Source organism: Equus asinus, chromosome 1, assembly GCF_041296235.1.
Source record: "Equus asinus isolate D_3611 breed Donkey chromosome 1, EquAss-T2T_v2, whole genome shotgun sequence".
Taxonomy (NCBI): Eukaryota; Metazoa; Chordata; class Mammalia; order Perissodactyla; family Equidae; genus Equus; species Equus asinus.
In genome coordinates, this window is record NC_091790.1 from 135,418,866 (window position 1) to 135,440,751 (window position 21,886).

The 21,886-nt window shown below is 35.5% G+C and overlaps 1 protein-coding gene across 12 annotated transcripts in view; it reads left to right on the plus strand.

Moving 5' to 3' along the window:
- Positions 1-21,886, plus strand: part of AKAP9 (A-kinase anchoring protein 9) — a 159,885-nt gene that overhangs the window by 48,742 nt on the left and 89,257 nt on the right. For all 12 annotated transcript variants that reach the window (XR_011502958.1, XR_011502960.1, XM_070508256.1 and 9 more), the window contains 7 exons: positions 2,551-2,764; positions 4,661-4,740; positions 6,992-7,130; positions 7,865-7,950; positions 14,782-14,896; positions 15,356-15,554; positions 20,733-20,829. Coding sequence is in view for 10 of the 12 variants with exons in the window: in XM_070508256.1 (XP_070364357.1) it covers positions 2,551-2,764; positions 4,661-4,740; positions 6,992-7,130; positions 7,865-7,950; positions 14,782-14,896; positions 15,356-15,554; positions 20,733-20,829 (930 nt within the window). In the remaining 2 variants the exon portion in view is untranslated. The remainder of the gene's footprint in view (positions 1-2,550; positions 2,765-4,660; positions 4,741-6,991; positions 7,131-7,864; positions 7,951-14,781; positions 14,897-15,355; positions 15,555-20,732; positions 20,830-21,886) is intronic.

Here is a 21,886-nt window from a genome sequence, read left to right on the forward strand (position 1 = left end):
GAAATGAGTAGTTAAAAATAGTGATAAGTCCTATAAGGAAAATAAAATAGATAATGTGATAGAGACTGATGGGTATTGGTGGTGACAGTATTAAATAGGGGGGTCAGGAAAGGTCTCTTGGAGGAATTGATATTTGAACTGAGGTCTGAATGACAGGGAGGAGCTTACCACATGCAAATTAGAGCAATTAGAAGACATAGATGAGTTTGAGGAACAAAATAAAGTGTGTTTAGTTGAGTTTGAGAGAGGGAGAGTGGAAGAAAAAGAGTTTGAAGAAGAAGGAAAGTTTGGGCTTGCCCCATGGCCGAGTGGTTAAGTTTGCACATTCTGCTTCAGCAGCCCAGGGTTTCACCAATTCGGATCCTGGGCACGGACATGGCACTGCTCACCAGGCCATTGCTGAGGTGGCATCCCACATGCCACAACAAGGACCCACAACTGAAAATATACATCTATGTACTGGGGAGATTTGGGGAGAAAAAGAAAAAAAAAAATGAAAGATTGACACCTGAGCTAACAACTGTTGCCAATCTTAAAAAAAAACAAAAAAAAAGGAAAGTTTTTTTTTTTACTTCTAATATATTCACATTTATGATATATTAAATGTAAAGATATCTTACATTTTAATAAGCTAAATAGAGTGAAGAAATTAAAATTGCATAGCTGTTAATGTTTTGTTAAATATCTGGAATTGTTTTCAAAATCATAATGTGGGGGGCCAGCCTGGTGGCACAGCAGTTAAGTTCACACATTCTGCTTTGCCAGCCCAGGGTTCACTGGTTTGGATCATGGGTGTGGACCTATGCACCACTTATAAGCCATGCTGTGGTAGGTAGGTGTCCCACATATAAAATAGAGGAAGATGGACACAAATTTTAGCTCAGGGCCAATCTTCCTCAAGCAAACAGAGGAAGATTGGCAACGGATGTTAGTTCAGGGCCAATCTTCCTCACCAAAAAATGAAAACAATAATAATAATTATAATAATTTGGTAAAATCTAATACAGTTAATGTTCATTATCTGTGACCCAGCAATTATATATCTGGATAGTTTTCCATGTGGTCCCTAGCCAGCAGCATCAGCAGCACTTGGAAACAGGTTAAAATTCAAATTCTCAGGCCCCACACCCAACCTTCTGAGCTAGAAACTCTGGGGGAGAGGCCCAGCAATCTGTTTTAGTCAGCACTTCAGGTGATTCTGATGTGTGCTAAAGTTTGAGAACCACTACACTACACTAGAGAAACACTAACATACTTGTACAAGGGCATATGTATAAGAATTTATTGCAGCATTTTTTGAAATATCAAAAAATTAGAGATAATGCAGTAAAACTCCAGAAAGGAAATGGACAAATTATGGCCTATTCTTATATACTATACCACATTTAAGATAAATTAATCTGTATCTACATGGATAGATCTCAGAAGCATATTGAATGAGAAGAGCAATTTGCAAAAGAACTACCATTTTGCACCATTTATGTAAATTCTTAACACAAAATATAGTGCATTGTTTATAGATATGTTGAGAAGTGATAGTATAAGAAATGGAGTGGACTTGCCACAAATTTGCAAATAATGATTGCCTCTGGGGAAGGAAGAATGGGAACATAGTGGATTAAATTTTATCTGAGTTTTCTTTTTTTTTTTTCAAGATTTTATTTTTTCCTTTTTCTCCCCAAAGTCCCCCAGTACGTAGTTGTATATTCTTAGTTGTGGGCCCTTCTAGTTGTGGCATGTGGGATGCCGCCTCAGCATGGCTTGTGAATGGTGCCACGTCCGCGCCCAGGATTCAAACCAGCGAAACACTGGGCCACTGAAGCAGAACGTGCAAATTTAACCACTTGGCCACGCGGCCGGCCCCTGAGTTTTCTTTTCTTTTTTTTTTTAAAGATTTTCTTTTTTCTTTTTCTTTTTCCTTTTTCTCTCCAAAGCCCCCCACTACATAGCTGTATATTCTTAGTTGTGGGTCCTTCTAGTTGTGGCATGTGGGACGCCGCCTCAGCATAGCTCGATGAGTGGTGCCATGTCCTCGCCTAGGATTCGAATGGACGAAACACTGGGCCACCTGCAGCAGAGCGCGTGAACTTAACCACTTGGCCATGGGGCCAGCCCCCCTGAGTTTTGTTTTTAAACCAAAGAAGTGGGTAGGGAGGAGAGAAATGAAAAAAAAAACGAAAATATTTGTGTTTGCTAATTTGGGGTGTGAGTATATCAGTGTTTATTACGTTGTTATTTTCTCTATATTTAAAATACTCTTTTTGAACAAAAATCAAAGATGAGGCCATACTAGCTATACCAAATCTCAAAATTTACCATAAACTTGAGATAATGAAAATATTGTGCTACTTTCCTTGAAAGAGACAATTAGATCAATGCAACAGAAAGAAAAGAGAGAAAAAAATTAGACTTCACTTCTCTTATTTGAAGTTTTGAACTATAATTTCATGTCTATACCCTCTTGTAGTTAGTATATGCAAAAAAATGGAAGTTGAATTATTTGATTTGTCGTTTTAAAACTTTCTAATGTGTATGTACATTCACTTTAAGAATGATTTAAGGCTGCAGATGGAAGCTCAACGTATATGCCTCTCTCTGGTTTATTCAACTCATGTGGATCAGATTCGTGAATTTATGGAAAATGAAAAAGATAAAGCTCTTTGCAGTCTTAAAGAGGAGCTTATTTCTGCCCAAGAGGAAAAGATCAAGGAACTTGAGGAAAGGCACCAGCTAGAGCTACAGAATATAAAAACACAAGAAACAGGTAATTGGTTTCTAAGAAAATTCTAAGTACTGTGAAGCAAATAAGTATCACTTAGAGCCCACCATTCCATGATTCTGTCCTTGTCTTAGAACCCATAGAGGAAGATGACTATATATCCCAGTCCTGGATTGATTTCTTCATATAACCATTGAACATTCATTTAAGCGCTTGAGAAATGTAAAATCACTGAATCATTTTCACCCAGGAAGTGACAATCTGGTGGGAAAGCAATATAAAATAAACTCTTAGAAAACAATAGGTCAATTTCTATAATGAAAGAATGAATAGAAAGAATGGACAGAGAGAGGAGGAAGGTACTCATACTTCATAGAGGATGAGGAGAGTAAGACTGCAGGCAGGCGTAGGGAGGTTGGAATTTTTAGGGAAGTCTCTTGAGTCTTAAACACAGAGGTATGAAAGACTGCATCCATTTTGGAGAATTGAGAGTTCAAGGTATGTGAAAAAGTAGTGGAGGATAAAGCTTGAAAGATTGGAAGGAGCTTGATCAGAAAAAGCTTATATATCTTGACTGAAACCTGTTTAAGTTTTATGGTGTTGGTGATAAGACCTTCTGCAGGATTTTAAATAGTGGGAGTAACAGTAAGATTTTTATTTTAAGATGACACCATTGGGGCAAGTTGGGGGAGGTGATTAGTGATAGGATGACCGATTAAACAACTTTGACAGGAGTTCTGTTAACAATAAGATGTTGAACTAAAATGTCACTGAGGGTGGAAAGGAAAGAAAAGTTTAAGAGTTAAAGAGGTAGGCTGTAGTCTTCAGTTAACATTAGCAGTAAAAGGGAGAGGAACTGAGAATGAGCCTTAAGTTTCTAGCTTGGGTACACTGCATTGAGGGTGACTCCAGTCATGAAGAGGATGAGGAGCAGATTTGTGAGGAAAATAATTAATTCAGTTTGGAACATATTGATTTAAAAATACCTGTTGACTTTGGAAAAGAGGTGTCTAATAGGCAGTTGAAAGTAGAAGTCTGAAAGGCAAGAGGGAAATTCAGGCTCGAGATAAAGATTTGGAAATAAAAAGATCATTTGAGGCCAAGAACAAGAATGAGATGTCTTGGGAGACTGTAGAGTGAGCCACAAGACTAACATGGCACTTATAGGGAGCAACAGCATGTAAGGAATCATAAATGGAAGACTCGTTGCAGTTAACTTTTATCTTTAATAATTATTTAACCACTTGATTAACTAGACAACTTCTGTTTAAGACATCTCCAGGCCTCCACTCATGACACATCTGCCTTTGGGAATGAGGTGGTTCATAAGTTTGTCCCATGGAATTGCTCTGTTGAACAGAGTAGAATTTAAAGAGTAGCTTGAATAAGAATACCATACTTTTTCACTTCAGGAGTTCTGTTTTTGGAATATAATAAGGTTTTAAGTATGAAGTGTTTTTATGGCTATCCTCCTCAGATAGAATCTGTCCAGTGTTTTTCAAACTACAAATAAATTAATGGGTCCGCTAATGGGTGATGATCAGTTTGGTGAGTAATGCCCAGCACTTTTTTTTTAATAAATAAAAGAATAGAACAGAAAACCTTGCAGTGCATAGCGTGAATAAATACTGATTTGTGAAATTTTTGTTTCAGTTTTACATGGATGTATATAATAGGTTATGATTTGTGATGTATTTCTTGTTTTGGGTTGTAATTAAAAAATTTGTAAGTTACTGCTTTATACCATTCCATAGGATATAAATAGAAAATCCTACAAATTATCTGAGACAGTTATATTGAGCAGTGGAAAATAACTTTGGAAGAAAGAAAGAATTTAAGACTAATCTTATTGCAGGGAACCTTCCAGTTGACGTAGGTTTAATATGATATAGTACTTCAGTATGTAAATTGAATGTTTTAAAGCAGTATCTGTTCTATTAGGTGATGAAGTGAAGTCTTTGCAAGTGCTTGTTGGGAAACTTCGCAAGGCAGTGTCTGAAGAATGTTCTTATTTTACACAGGTAAGATATTAGTTAAAAAGTACTTTTAGACAAGAAATGCTAAATTTTAAGTTACTGCTAATTTGATAAGCAGAATCATCCAACTTGGTTTTTCCTACTATCTTACTTCAAAGCTACATCAGAAAATATTTCTGAGTTTTTAAGTCTAAAATGAGCATTTAAATTTTTCCTGATAATCAGTTTGAAACAAAAAAAAAGTCAGGTAAATTGTCTCAGCAGTAGAACAGAGAAAAGTTATACCTAATTAAAAAACAGCGGACCAATAGAGCCTCAAGCAGGTCTGTTTCCTGCCCCTGCCCACTTTGGTGGTTGAGTGAATCTGATGACTTATGTGGGGAGCTTGCACAAGACTGCTGAGATGTGATTTCAGACTGAAGATTGCCAAAAACTAAAAACTGTAATTATACCAAATATAATTGTATTTGTGAAAATGGAATGAAATAGCTCTTATACACTGCTGGCGGGACAGCACTACCTTGAGAAGCAGATTGGCAAGGTATATTGTTGAAGATATGTACGTCTCACAGCCCATGCATTTACTTCTAGAGAGGCTTACATATGTGTACAACCAGATATGTTCATTGCAAGAATGTCTATATTAAGTTAAAAATTGGAAACAACTCAGATTTCCATCTGCAGGCAAATGAATAAACAAATTGTGGTATATCCATACAATGGAACACCCTATAGCAGTGTTGATATCTGTACTAATACCAGTAAATCTCAAAAGAAAAAAGTATAAAAACATGCATGCTAGAGTAGTCACCTCGGTAGAGAGAGAGGCGAATGAAATGGGTAAGCAGTACTTAATACAGACAGTTTCTAATCTATATGTAATGTTTAATTTTTTAAAAAATATAGAGAATTTGACAAAATATTGGTATTTGTTAAAGCTAGGTAATAAACTATTTATTCTGCATATTTGAAATAGTTCACAATAAAATATATGCCTAGGCTTGTCCCTGATCTCCATCACAGTCTGTGTATTTATAAATTGAAGGAGGAAGAGGGTGGTATTAGTTGGTACAGATAAAGCTGCTTTACCAATTCTGATTACCGATAAAATGGTTCAAAAACATATTGCAAAAAAATCCAAGAAAAGTCAGAAATAACCACATTGAAGGCCTTTATTCATTTGGCATTCGTCAGCCTCTACTTCTGCTGAAGGGTTCAGGCATTGTCCTTTCATATCCATTGTTGACAGTAAATACGGAAAGAGGGCCCAAGTCACAAAAGTTCATTTGTAAGCTGACTTTATACTTTCTTTTCTTCCACTATTGTTTTTACTTGAGCCCTAATCTCAAGTTGAAATATGAAGCAACTTGTTGTAATGGAGGGGTCCTTTGGAATTCATTATGAAACCTGGTTTTGTCGTTAATCATTGATGTTGCCTCGGACTGGTTACTTCATCGTTCTGAGTCTGTTTCTTCATCTGTAGATTGGGTGATCCTTCAGGTTTCTACCAACTCTATGTTAAAATTCTGTCTTAGGGACAGTGCTGAAAATTTAGTTACTCAACTGTTAATTGACAGTATAGTTAACTTTTAAGCATATCTTAAGAAACAGCAGCAATAAACTATTTAGTTTTTAAGTTTTAAGTGTGAGGGGCAAAGGTGAAACTAATTTAGAGGGCTTATCAAACAGTTAGGAGACATATTGTTTTTAAATGATGACAGAATTGTCTTTTTCTCAGGAGAAAAACCAGAATAATGTGTCAAATATTTTTAACTTCTTGTGTATATAAACCACAGAATACTACTCTCATATGTTATAGAAAAGTAGATGAGTGTGATCTCCTATTTCATATATTATAATTTCTCTAGAACTTTATAGACTACTTTCTAGTCATCGTTTTTGGACTTCTGTCCTTGTCTTCTGGTATTTTTTTCAAGGGTAGTTGACATTACAGAGATTACATTAGAATAGGATCCAAGCTAGAAAATGGTAGATTAAAGTACAAGATATTCTACTTTTCATTATTAGAAAGCAGAAAAAATTATAGTTTTGTGCAATGAAGATGACTAATATTTTCCTGATATAAGAAGAATTTCATGTCCTATATATAGAAAAAAAGATTTAGACTTGATTATTCATTTTGCAGATTGATTTGGTGTATGGAAGAGTGTTTTCTTATTGATTTTTCTGTGCCATTTTGACTGGCTTTTGCATATAGGAAAATAATGTTTAATGATCTGTAGAGGGAGAAATCAAAATTTTGGTTCTATAAAATACCTAATTTTGTTGTTAACAGACTTTTTGCAACGTACTTGGTGAACGTTATACTCCTGTTTTAAAATGTGAGGTCGATGGAGAAGAGAGAGAGAATTGTGATGTTCACACTTCTGAAAATCAAGAACTAGAATTGCAAGATTATAGATATGAAGTTCAAGGTAATAAAAGCTTACCACGTTATTGAACAGTGATTTTCTTAATTGATGATAAACTTTTACATTTATTCATGATTTAATCACTCAGCCAGTTTGAGTTTATCATCTTACTATCTTGTCTTTGTTTCAGATTCATGAAATCTTATATTTAATATACATTTTTATTTTTATAATGCAATAATTGTGATGTAAAGAGAACCAAAGCCATCAACAAGTGTCTTTGTCTCTTTACCCTCTTTATCCCTATACTCTCATCTTTTTCCTCATAAGTCTTTCCTTAATTTCATACCATAGATACAAACCTTTAAAGGTTATTGTATTTGTTGAATAAGTTTATATCAGTGGTTTATTTTTTAAAAAAGAATAAGAAGACGTACAATTATCTTTCTTAATAGGATTCCCATATTAGTTTATTTTTCTAAATTGCAACCTCAATTAATTTTTCTGTGTTCCTTCACAGATAAAGTGTTTCCTACCCCTGTCCACTTGTATGAATAATGAACAAAATGTGTGCAAATTAATGAATTCTAAAAGAAATTAACATTTTAACATGAAATTGTCTATCTTTGTAGCAGATATTTCACATTAATGAGATTTAAATTTTTGGTTACTAAGTGTGTGAAGTTTACTTCTAGCAGGCAATTTTCTGAAGGGATGAGTAGATGAGTAATGCTTATTGAAAGAAGCAGACTTTTGCTGTGGCGTGAAATTATTATAATTGTTTGTTTATCATCTAGACTTTCAAGAAAATATGCAAACTCTTCTCAACAAAGTAACAGAGGAATACAACAAACTCTTGGTACTTCAGACACAATTAAGTAAGGTGTGTGAAATGGAAAATGTATTATAATGTTTGTATTTATTGTATTACCTGTTGTTTTGTAAGCTGCTTGATCAAGAATTTCTAAAATAAGTGGACATGAAAAACGAGATTAAGGAAAAGTGACGTATATTTATAGTATAGTGAGCTGAAGGAATCTTTGCAAGTTGAATACTATTTACCCCTTTAGAGAGTTTTTGAAGTCATGGTAAAGTAAAAGATATATATAAAATGTCAAATTGTAAACTTTGTGAAACAGTTACATTGAATTTTACGTGCAACAGTTTTTAAAGCAATGGGTCTGTTTTAGAGAAAAACAGTAATTAGTTGTTTAGAACATAGCTGATTAGTTTCACACAGTGTTATATATGTCAGATTCCTTTAAAGCAGTTGTTTTAGAAATGTGTGCATAGAAAACTGGGTAAGAGTGTAGATGGCATAGTATAGTTTATTCACTATATCAGAAAGATAGCAAACAGTATATATTTGCAAAGATAAGTGTTGTAATCTTCATGTTTTAGGAAAAAAATCCAACAAGAGTTCTATGTCTCTTTTTTGGATGTTATAAAAATGCTTGGACAGATGTGAAAGATTTAATTGACAGGCAGTGAAAGTTATATGGAGTATGAGGCATGGATGCTTTGGCTGAAATTCTCGTTCTTCCTGTTTCTCTTCTCCTCCTCCTTTCTGCTCTTCATTTTCCCCCTTTCTGCTTTCCCCTCTCCCTCTCTAGCTTTCTCTTTCACTTTCTGTGTAGTGTAGCACAGCTTTATCCAGCCTTTCCTAAAACCTGTAAACCTACCCCAGTATCTTATAGGTACCTCTGTAATAGGGCAGGTGGATAGATAAAAACCCTCCTTTAATTCTACATTTTCCTGCAATTATTACTTTTCTTTCTACTTCCCTTCATAGCCATAATGTTGAACCATATTCAGAATCATTGTACCATTTTCTTACCAATACCCTTAGCAGCCTAGATTTCTTGTTTTTCTGCTGCCTTCATCTTGCCTCCAAGAACCCTTCTTCTCTACTCATACTGGTGTTTCTGAGGGCTGCTAAGAAAATCAGATGGCAATGTGGTTTGGTGACACTACACATTATGGTCTCTGGCCTCAGCTGGACCCTCAAGATCACTTGACATTTCTTTCTTTCTTTTTTTTTTAAACATTGGCACCTGAGCTAACATCTTTTTTTCTTCTTCTTCTTCTTCTTCTTCTCCTCCCCAAAACCCCTCAGTACATAGTTGTGTATTCTAGTTGTAGGTCCTTCTGGTTGTGCTATGTGGGACATCACCTCAGCATGGCTTGACGGGCAGTGTGGTGTCCGTGCCCAGGATCTGAGACGAAACCGTGGGCCGCTGAAGCAGGGCATGCAAACTTAACGACGTAGCCCCAGGGCCAGCTCCCCTTGGCAGTTCTTTGATGTGGTCACTCCTCCTCTCACAGTTCCCTCAGTAGATAGTCCTCAATTTTACAACTTTCCTTGAGTCACGTAGTCTACTTTTCCTCCCCTTTTTTCTTTGCAGTTGGCCTTATCTCCTATTTCTTTGCAAGTATCAGAGCTATCAATTATAAATTGTTTATTTGCTATCTCTAGACCATTTGTATTTCTTTAAATCTGCAAAAGCCCTAATTTATTTTCCTTCTGTCCTAGAAGTTATCACTTTTCATAACCAAGGTTATTTTATTTCCTGTGCTTTTGTTAATATCCCCTTATACCTTCTCTAGGATTGAAAACCTGTTACTTCCCTCCCTTTTGTGTTTTCAGCTTCTTTGCCTTTATTCTTCTCTATTTATGTCCTTCCTTCCCCTTGTACTTCCCTTACAAATCTCCTATTTAGAATATAACCAATCCTCCCTCAATCCAACATCTCTCTTTGTCTCTGTTTCTCTTTTTTCTTTGCTGTCACATTCTTTGAAAGTAAGAATAGACTATAGCCAGAATTTCCCATCTCCTCTCCCCCTCCCTCTTTTACCCACTGTAAACAAGCTCCCAGCATACACTTCATTGAACTTTCTTTGGCAGAGGTCACCAGTGAATTCTTAATTATCATATTTACTTTCTGCTTTCTTACGTTCCTTCTTCATTTTCTTTCTTTTAAAAATGTTACTTTTCCATATGACAATACATAATTGAAACTATTGCATAGTGTAGGAGGGCTTACCTAGTGTAGAAGTAATCCACAGTGATGTTTGTCATTTTGCCTGTTTCCTTTGAGCACAGTGAGGCAGGAACAGTTTGCTTTGATGAGAGACACACCTCCCTTCCCCAATACCAGAATGTGGGAGAGTTTTTAATGGAACACAAACACCCACACTAGCCTCTTTAGTTCTCCCCCACACACTTTTCTCTGTTTGTTTTGAGAAGAACTTTTGCCTGCCACCGGACTTTTAGCTGGCTGAGTCTGGATGAAGGTCTGTACTGTGATTAATTAAAGGTCAATATATTTGTTTTCTGATCTGCTTCCTGCCTGTCATGAATCTCTCTCTGATTCTGGGGCCTTTCTAAGGCTCTGCTAGGCAAGTAAACTGTGTCCTGTAACTGCGGCGCCCTTCATGTATGCTTTAGGCTGCTGCTTTATTCACCTTGAGACATCACTACTACTCCATGCCTTTCTGTTTTCCAGCAATTGCATGAAATCTCTCTTGGGCTCTTGTTTTCTTGTTTATTATGGATTAAAACCTTTTAGAGATTCTTCACTATCATCTTAATTGAGTCATGGGGAAGGAAGAGGTGTGTGTCAGAGATCTCAATGTAATGCCTACATGAGCTTAGCTCATAAAATAAATGAAGACGGCCAAGTGAAAGCTGGAAAAATGAAACCTGGAGAAAGCATACCTTGTCTAAAGGAGGGCAGAATCTGCTCAGCTTCACCCTGTTGTTGCCACCTGTAGGAATGGGAACTCAGTGTTACTCATTCTTTCACTTTATCAATTTTATGTCAAGTCTTTTGCTTTTAAAAATGTTGAGAAGTGTTAAAAATAAAAAGATTCTTTTTAATTGGGAAACAATTAGAAAGAAACAAACAAGGAAAACTGGTCCCCAAAAGAGCACTTCTGTAGCCTGAATTATAAAGTCAAGCCTCTACTTTGCAACCTTAGGTATAAACGCCTGCTCAGTGTATCTCGAGCTAGTTTGCTTTTTAATTCTATTATTTTTTGACATTGTAGTATTTGCTGCGTTCTTAGAATATTTCCATCTTTTAGCTTCTGTGATTTCAATTCTTTGGCTTTTTAAGCCTTCATTTTGGGCTTTGCCCAATCTGTTTATAGTCACCAAGGATCTGTACTTGATCCTTTTCTTATGCTGTATGCTGCTCACATGTACTTTCATGGCTTCCAGAGCTCCTTGTCTAGGTCAGTTCTTACTCCTGAGCTGCACTGATATATCTAATTGGATATCTGGACTCGAATATCCTTTACGTATGTCTCAATCATAATGAAATTTGCATTTATTAATTTTTTCCCCTTAAACCAGCTTCTCCTCTCTTCTCAGTTTTGAAGAATGACATTCAGCCAGTAACTTGGGGATCATCCTAGACAATTCTCTCCCCTAACTCTTGATCTTCCATCATACTGCAATATACTCTGAAGGGAGTACAAAAGAAATGTAAGATACACACCCACACACACACACACCCCTTGTTTTCATTCAATTATCCAGCCAGTATTTTTTATTTGCTAATTATATACTAGGTTGTTCTATGTACTGATAATAAAGCAGTATACAAGATAAAGTCACTAGACTGAAGGAATTTATAAATCAATTAACTTAATAAACTAATTCAGGGAGTATGATCTACATATATAAAATAAGTCTCCAAGGCAACATTTTATTACGTGTTTAAAAGAGAAGTACTTTTGGAATTAAGCAAACAGGTAGATAAGTGTAGGTGCAAATAATTAAGATTTCCTGGAAGAACTGGGGCTCGAATTGGACCATGAAAGATGTGTAAGTTTAGATAAGGAAGAGAAGGGAGAATAGCATTCCAGATGGGAGAGGTGATGTGGTCAAAGTCTTGGAGGTGTGAGTGTGATATATTTGGGAAATATTACTGAGAGAATAATGGACTCTCAGATTACAAAGGATAGACTGTTTCACACTTTGAATGGTAGGCTAGACTCTTGTAGACTTTAAAAAGCTGTTGGAAATTTGTCATCATCGGCTAGATATCGTAAAGTTGAACTTTTAGGAAGATTGATTAGGGAGGTGGCAAAGGGAGACAGGAAAGAAGAAGGGACAATTTGTAAGATATTTTAAGGAAGAATCTAAAGAATTTGTTAGTCAGTTGATGTGGATGAAAAAGGAGAGAAACAAGGCCAAGATAACTTATTTTTTTCATTCCCTGTATCAGTGAAACTTGTACCGTAGATGTCTCTATAATTGGACACAGAGTATAGGCATGTTGAGAGTCCTCAAGACCACCCCAAGGTTTGGTGATTACCTAGAAGGACTCATAGGATTCAACATATAGTTGTACTCAAGGCTAGGACTTATAACAACAAAAGGATACAAAGCAAAATCAGCCTTGAAAAGGTTTGAAAAGATGCATGGGATGAAGTCTGGAGGAAAGCAGGCACAAACTTCTAAAATCCTCTCCTAATGGAGTCATAGGACTCACTCATTTCCTATAGCAGTAAGTTCTAACAGTATGTGCTAAGTATTGTCTACAAGGAAGCTCACCCAAGCCCAGGAATTCGTTTTTTTTTTAATCAGGTATTAGTCACATAGGCATCCTCTGCCTAGAACATACCAAAATCCAGACTTCCAGAAGGAAAGCATATGTTCAGTATTAACCATATTGTTTGCATAGTCTAGACATGAGACACTCTTACCATTTAGGGGAAGTTTTGTATTAGTGTAGGGAACTGTTTACCAGGTAAATTCCCAGATGCTGGCCAAGGGCCAAACTTCGAAGTCGGCCTTTCTAAAGAGATAGGCAGTCACACAACTGCTCTAACTCTTCTCTGCACAACGTGTAAAAAAGTGAATTTCACGTTTTAATCTGGTAAGTTAGCTACAACTACAGTGGCATCCCAAACGTTGGTTGGGGTCAGAGTCAGCACTACAGTGCATCACTGCCTAACCTGTTAGCCTCATCTTCGAATCCTCTTCCTCTTAGCCGTACTAAAATATTTTGTTTCCCAAATACACCCTGATCTTTCACACCCCTGGGTCTTTTTGCTTGCTGTTCTGTCTGTCTAACACTGCCCATCCCCCTTCAGTCTGCCCGATGTGTTCCTACTTGTTCTTTCAGTTGGTTCAAATGTTACTACTTTTGTGTCATCTTTACCTGTCTTTCTAAGGAAGACTTGAACATTTCTTCCTCTATGCTCTTAGCATCTGTACAAGCCTTTGCTTATTGCATTTATCTTATTCTGTTATTTTTGATATTTGATTACCCTCCTGTTTCTTTCTGTTCCCATAGCTCCTTGTACAAACTTGCGTTTGTATCGCATTATTTTTCATGCTGTTATAATTATTTGTCTACCCTTCTGCCTTTTCCACTAGATTCCAAACCCTTCAGAATCAGTCTTTATTTTTGTTTCCTCTTCTTAGCACAGTGTTTTGTTTAGCACATAGTAAAGGCTTAACAAATGTTTGCTGAATGAATGAAGTGAAGATATAGAAAGGTTGAGCTGGCAACTGCAGAGTTTACCTGATGAGCTTTATTTTCTTTAGGAAGTGGGAGGCAAGGTCCTCTGTTGAAGTGTGCTCAGGGGATAGGAGTGATGTAGAGGACTTGATAAGAGGAGTAACCAAGTGAAATGGCTTTCACGGGAAATAGCTTTTATCCTGTCGCTTGCCTGCTTCTGCAGGATCCTTTGTTCATCTAGTCTAGCAAGTCCAAACTCTTTCCTCTTGCTTTTAAGTTGCTGTGTAATCTACATTTGTCTTATTTATCTAGCATTATTTCCCCCATCCTTATCCAAATTAAACCCCTCTCAACAAGACCATTGTCTTCACTAATCCTAGCATTGGTCATTTTTTCACAAATGCTCTTACTGTTTCTTCTTATAGCCTTTCCTCATCATTGCCCAAAATGTTTGAGGCCCAAGTCAAATTTGACTTCCTCCGTAATTACTCAGACCCACATCAGTGTTCTGTTATTGCCCTTATGGTCAAACTTTATAGGTTAGCCCTTCTCTAATTGTTTAATTTTAATCCCTCAACTAGTTGATAAATTCTATGAGGACAGATATACCATATTTTTACTGATTTTTAAATTCTTACTGCCTTGTCACAATGCTGACCACATAGTAGATGATGACTGAATATTTGACGAATGACTAAATTAAAACACATATGGATCTGATGTATTGCTGCCTAGTTTTAATAGTTAAGGAAATAAGATGAAATTTATCTGTTTTTGTTATTTTCTTTCTTTTTGTATGAAGAGCAGCATACCATATGTCAGTTACTTGGTTGTACATAATTTATATCCAGAGATTAATAACAGTTATGTTATCAAAGGTTGATAATATAAAATTTACTATGTATGAGTTGAAATTTCAAAGACCAAGTAATATTATAAATGTTGTGAGCTTTGTACCAAAATTCTGTGCAGCTTCTGTTTTTGTAGTACAATGAACTTTCTTGTGGATATGAAAGAACATTATACTTTCTAATATGATTTCAGTTGTTTAAAAGGAATGGGATGTGAATTACTGTGTCAAAAGAAAGCCTGGAGTAACTTGGAAGGGAAAATATTTGTATCAGAGTGTCACAATTTTAGGTGATTTTGAAAAAAACATTTTAAATGTAAAGTTGCTAGTTTTAAAAATTTGAGGTCATGTATCTACGTCACTGCTTTTCTTCTCTTATTTTCAATAGCTTCAGGGACAGCAGACAGATGATGTGAAACTTGAATTTGCAGAAGAAAACCTACCAAATGAGGAAACAGAGTTTTTATCAACCCACTCTCAGATGACCAATTTGCAAGACATTGGTAAATTTTGATTATATACTGTAATGTGTTTCTATACCAAATATTCAGTAATTTGATCTTTTCCTTTAAAATTTGGGACAACCTGGTCACTTAGGGCATTTCACTATAACCTCTCTGGTCTCAGTTTTCTCATCCTTAAAATGAAACGTTTGGACCACTTATCTCTTTGATCCTTTCCCACTTCTTACATTCTATGATTCTAAATTGTTTTCAATTTAAAAACACAAAATGGGTAAATTTAGGGGTACTACAGCCATGAAGATAGAAGAAAGGATCTTGAATTCCTGTAATCATGTTTTCATCAGTCAAATGAGTTTAAATTGAAACCTGGGTTATTAGTACTAAAAAACGTTGTTTCAAAGAAGAATGAATATTCTCTGCACACACAAAAAAAGATTGTGTTATTTCACTAAGAAACTTGTATTGAAATATATGTTTTTCTCTATTCGTATAACTTAGATGTCAGTCATAAAAGCAAGTTATCTACTCTGCAAGATATGGAAAAAATTAAACAACTTGAAGGACAAGTTCAAGAATTAGAAAACCTCATATCCTCTTTGCAGCAGAAATTGAAAGAGACTGAGGAAAACTATGAGGCAGAGATCCATGGTTTGCAGGAAAGGCTTCAAGCTATGAGTGAGTCCACAATTCAGCCAAGGTATCTACCTACGTATAATTTCATTCAGTAGTACAGTAGTCCCCCTTATCCATGGGGGATGCATTCCAAGACCCCCAGTGGATTCCTGAAACTGTGGATAGTACCAGACCACATATGTATACTATATTTTTTCCTATAGATACATACCTATGATTAAGTTTAATTTATAAATTAGGCACAGTAAGAGATTAACAACAACAATAATAAAATAGAACACTTATAACAATATACTATAGTAAAAGTTCTGTGAATGTGGTCTCTGTAGAAATATCTTATTTTAGTGTGCTCACCCTTCTTGTGATGATGTGAGGTGATACAATGCCTGCATGATGAGATGAAGTGAAGTGAATGACATAGGCGTTGTGAGGTGGTGTCCCGGGCCGGAGGGAGTGAGACAGCACCAGATTTCATCATGCTATTCAGAGTGGTGCACAGTTTAAAACTTATGGATTATTTCTTTCTGGAATTTTCCATTTAATATTTTTAGATCATGATTGACACTGGGTAACTGAAACCACAGAAGCTGAAACTGCAGATAAGAGGAGACTACTGTATTTGTAGCTTAGTAACAATCATAGTATGGTTGTTTTAAGAAACAAGTGTAACTAAGGCAGAGTTGCTTGAAATAGATGGGATGTAGCATTATAAAGAAATAAGAGCGAGAGATAATTCTTTGTCTTTGAAATGTGTGAAATAAAAGTTGGTGTAAACCAAAGACATTTTATTATAGGAATTTTACGTACACCCTTATTTTATAAAGATACTGGTTATTATTAAGCTGCTGGATCAAATCAGGCAATGTGCATGTGTTTGTTGTTTATTGTATGCCTAGTCTTTGCTACTGTGATGTGGGGAATACACAGGAATGTAAGATATATTCATTCCAGTTATGGCTAGACTTCCTCCAGTTGGTTGTCTAATTCTTAGATTCACCATGTCCAAAATAGAGCTCTGAATCTTCCCTTCAAAATTGGCTCCTTCTGCAGCCATCTGTATCTGTGGTGGCTCCTCTTTCTCTCATATCTCACTTCCACTCTATCAAGAAATCCTGTTATCTCCACCTCGAAAATACATCCAAACTGGCCCACTTCTCACCAGCCCCCTGTTCCCTGCCATCATCATATCTCACCTGGGTTACTGCAACACCTGATTTCCCTGCTTCCACCCTAACTCTTTCCTAAAGTCTGTTCTCAACACAGTTCCAGCTTTGCTTTTAAAATTCAAGACAGATCGTGTTATGCCAGTGCTCTTCTGTCCTTACAGTGCCTTACTAGGTCCACCATGATGGGTCCCTGTTACTTCTCTGACTTTATCTCCTGCTAACTTGCCTGTCACTAACTATTCTCAAGCCACGTGACCTCCTTGAGATCCTCACACTGTCAGCATGCTGCTTCCTTAGAGACTTCTCACTGCCATTTCTTCTTAGAATGATCTTTCTCCAGATGTTTGTATGCCTGACACACTCATCTCCTTTGGATCTTTACTTAAATGTCATGTTCTCATGAGACTTATCCTGATCATCCTATTTAAATTAAAATCATGGGTGAGAACTCTGTGTACTAATTTCCTGCTTCATTTTTTCTATTTTACTTGCTGTTATCTGTTTTATATATATATATATATATAAACATATATATAAAATAAAAAACAAGTCTATATATTTAGAAGGGAGTTTATTTTTGTTTGTTTTGTTTATTGTCTGTCTCCTGTGGACTTCAAGCTTTGTAAGAGTAGGGATTTTTGTCTGTTTAAGTCACTGATGTCTTCCAAACCCTGTAATAATTCCCTATGCATAGTAGTTGTTCAATAAATATTTGTTAAATGAATGAACAGTTTCTAATGTAGTTGGGAAGTGTGTATAGTATTTAGCTCTATAAAACCCTCAGAGATTTAATCTAATTTTGGCTGGCTCTGCTATTCTAGGATTGATGTCTCCATAGGCACTTTTTAATGGAACCTCAAGACAGTTTTTATTTTTGGAGACAGAATACTGAATGTCCACACTTCTTTGGAAGTGGTTTCTTTCTCTTTGTTTTATTCAAGATCTGTGTGAAGGCTTTAGAATTGTTCACCCAGCATTGGCACAACCTTATAAGTCTTCCATTTTATTTGAGATCAGTGGTTCCCAAACTTGACCATGCGTCAGAAACACTGGAGGTTTTTGAAATTTAATATTATTTTTTGAATACTTAAAATTACAGATTACTAGATTATACGTTTGGAGAATCAGACTCAAGAGCTTTGAGTTGGACCCTGGACATTTGTATTTGTAAAAGATAATTTTGATGCAGGCAGTCCATAGATTGACATTTGGAAACCACTACTCTAGGTTTTCTGATATAAAAGAAAATAGGTAGATAGCAAAACTCTCTTATAACCAGCTATAGTATTTCAAGTAGCATTCCTTTAATTAATGATGCTTTCTCTCCAAAGCATGAAGAAAAGGGAGTTTTCTGGAAGTGTAGACTTACTTTACTGTTACTACATTTGTATTTTTGCCAACTTAGCACCCTTTCTCAGAGTTCTGTAATACTAAGTGGAAATGTGTTGGTAATACCTCAATGAAAACCATTAGTTTTCTTGCCACCCCCCCCCCCCAAAAAAGAGGTTTACTGGCTGCCACGTTCACTCTTACTAACAGTAATTCGTCAGTTACTTCTTATAAACGTCATCACATATTTGGACACAACTGTAACATTTTCAGATAAATAGTATACTCTTCTCCTAAATAGACATGAACTAGTTTAAGAAAAATAATAGAGTCATTCATTTAACAAATATTTGCTGATGTCATACTAGAAGCCTCTTAGGGATATAGTATGGCATTAGAACAACCACAGATTTTAGAGTCAGACAGACCTGCATTTGACTCCTGATTTAACCTTTTACATGTTTTATGATCTTGAGCAGATTATTTAAACATGTCTAAGTCACATTAGGGGCAATAAAAACTACCCTTAAGACCGTGAGGATTAAATGAAATAGTGACTGGGAAGAGCCTTGGCTAGATGCCATGGAGGAAGCTTTAGATACACAGTCACGTGTCACTTAACGACAGGGATACGTTCTGAGAAATTCGTTGTTAGGTGATTTCGTCATTGTGCTCACATTAGAGAGTTTACTTGCATAAACCTAGATGATATATCCTACTACACACCTAATCTATATGATATTAATCTTATGGGTCCACTCTCTTATATATGGTCCATCCTTGACTGAAACATCGTTATGAGCTGCATGACTATATATAAAGTGGCCCTTTCCCTCAAGCAACTTCAGTGTAATCACTGAAATAATACTTATTCACAAAATAATAACTTTTAAAAACCAGTGGTTGGGAAATACAACATGGTGGTACAGTCAAAATGCTGGAATTTAAACCCATGTTTGTGTGGCATTTTTCACTGCCCATTGCTGCACATTTCTGTAATATTGCCTTTTGGAGTGGCTCCAGGGGAAATGGAAATGAAGGAATAAATATGAGATATTGAGATGGAAGGAATGTTGGGAGCAAAGCAGAGGGGAAAATCAAAGATGACCCCTTGGTGTTTGACCTAGAGAATATGGAGAATAACAGTGCATTCATACAAGTAGAGAAAGCAGGCAAGTGGGGAGTAGGACCTCAATGTAAGAGGGGAGCAGTGAACTCAGTTTTAGCCAGACTGTTTTTGTGAATTTGAGATGAACACTTTCAAATGTAATAAAGCTACAGAATGACATCATTGTGGACTAAGTAGCAATTTTTGGAGTTTAGGTCTTAATAGGAGGAAAAATAATCAGGAGGAATTTCTAGGCAATGAAAATAAGAATCAAGACATGAAGCCAAAGATCAGAATAGTATATGCAAGAAGCAATGAGGAAACAGACAAAATGGTGAGAGAGAAGAACCAGGAAAGAGCAGAGAAGAAAGACAAGGAAAACAAGTTTTTACAGTTGTTTAACATGAACTTAGAACACATGAATAGTCATTTCACAGAAGAGCAAACTTACATGGCCAGTAATATTTGAAAGAATGTGTAATCTCAAAAATATAGACGTACACGTTCTAACGAAGTTTTAAGACTGCTTACAACACTATATTGCTGAAGTTTTGAGAAAATACTTAAATGATACTGTTATGGGAATAAAATTATAATGTAACTTTTTGGAATATGGCATTATATTAAAATTTTAAATATGAAGCCTAACATAAGATTTTATCATATAAAAACATCCACAGATGTGTGCAAAGATATATTTATGAGCATTTATACTGTAGCATTATTTGAATAGTGAACATGTAGAAACAACCAAATGTTTATCACTAGGGGGTTAGTTATGTAATTTATGAACTGGGACAATGACAACTTGTATCTGGCCAATTTGGGGCAAAATGAAAGTTAGAAGAGCACAGGAAGAACTGGGCAAGAGGAGAGTGGAAATAAGAAGGCAACATGGGCGCACGTGAAAATGGGCGTGAGAAATTGTATTAGCTAAAAAGAAAATTATAATTTACCCCTTTAATCTTTTTCCCTCGGTTCCTAAATATTAATCTTGTTTTTATGACCCCAATTAAGTATTTTAAGAAATTTCTTTTGCAAAATAGTGAATGCTTATAAAGCAATACAGAATAAAGTCATGAATACCAAAAGATACAGGGGAATAGATTAAAAACAAAGAAATCCAGAAGTGACTAGGTATAAATTAAGAATCTTCCCTTCACTGTCACTGCTCCCCATTTCCACGAGAGGTAATCATTGTTACTTTTGATATATATTCTTCCAGACTTTTTTCTATGTGTATATATGTGTGTGTGAAAATAATTTTTTAATAAAAATGAGATTTTACAAACTTTTTTACTCAATAATGTCAGATAACTTTTTAAAAATGTACCTATAAATAGCTCCATGTCATACATTTGTAGTAGACTATAAAATGGCGTGAAATTGAATGGTGATCTGTTAAAATACTCTATTATTCAATTGTGTTACTTTACTTTTAAGTGTCACAATGATGATTAGTCAAAATTAGTCAAAAATTAGTTAAAAATATCATTTAAGTTACAATACCTATAACTCTTGACCTATCCTTTTTATTTCCCCCGACCTAAAACACATTTTATGCATGCTATAAATTTGGTCTAACAGTAAAACTCACACACAACTCTAATTCTTTCATTCTCTTTTATTTATATTTTAGTTTCTCTGTTGGCTCAATGATAATTACTGAATCTGACATACAGAAAACAGTATACCCTGGAAGTTGTCTAAAACAGAACATTGATGGTACAATAGAGGTATTATATCTTTAAACTGTTACGTACACTGATTTTTTTCTTACTATCATTTGATGTCTGTGGTTTAGTAATTATCCAATAAATAGTTGCTGAGAAGTAAGCATAAAAAATATGAAGATAATACCTTATATAAAAGAACCAGAAGAGTATATAAGTAATTTAATGTATTTTCATAGCATAGGAGAAACACAGAGAAAGTTAAAATTGAGGGGTTTTCCTCCTAAACATATTCTGGTTTAAAATTTGTGCTGTTTTGTATAACATGGACTGTGTAACAAATTAGTTTCAGTGCCCTGGCCAACAGCTTGTCTTCCCACCAGGGGAGGCTGGACCAGACCATCTTTAGAATAGCATTTAGGAATCCCCAAAATTCAAGATGCTGGGGCTGGGACAGTGGATGACGTTTCTTTCAGCACATTTATATGATATATAAAAGCATCATTTATATGATATAGAAAAGCTCTTCATCTTTTACAGTATATGCCATCTAGCTAAATCACCTTCTGCCTTTCCTCAACATTGTATATATTCCCAATTTGTGGCCACTTTTCTCAAACTTATAACTGCGAACCCTGGTCTTTACTTAGTAGATTTTTCGTTCTTAAGTCCTGCAGAAAATAAAGAATGCCCTCTCTTACTCGGGATACAGAGGAGAGATGTTGGCCGCATTCTTAACTCTTTCACACTCCTATATGGACTGCTGTTCAGATGACATTCAGATAATTGGTAAATAAAGAAATACTTCCATACTGAGAACATGTTTGCATTCTAAAAAACCATTTATGGTTTTTTCTATTTATAAAAGTAATTTGTCTTTGTAGAAAATTGGGTACTATTAATAAGTACCAAGACGAAAAGAAAATTTGCTTATAATTAATAAGCAAAGAAAGATGCTGTTAACATTACTTAAAATCAAATACACACACATCTTATTAATTATATTGAAGAAGTATCTTTATCCCATCCTAGAACTATATGTTAATAGTTGTAAATATGTAAATATATTTCTCACTTTCTGTCTTTAAGTTCACAGTAGTAAGTACAATTATTTAGTAGA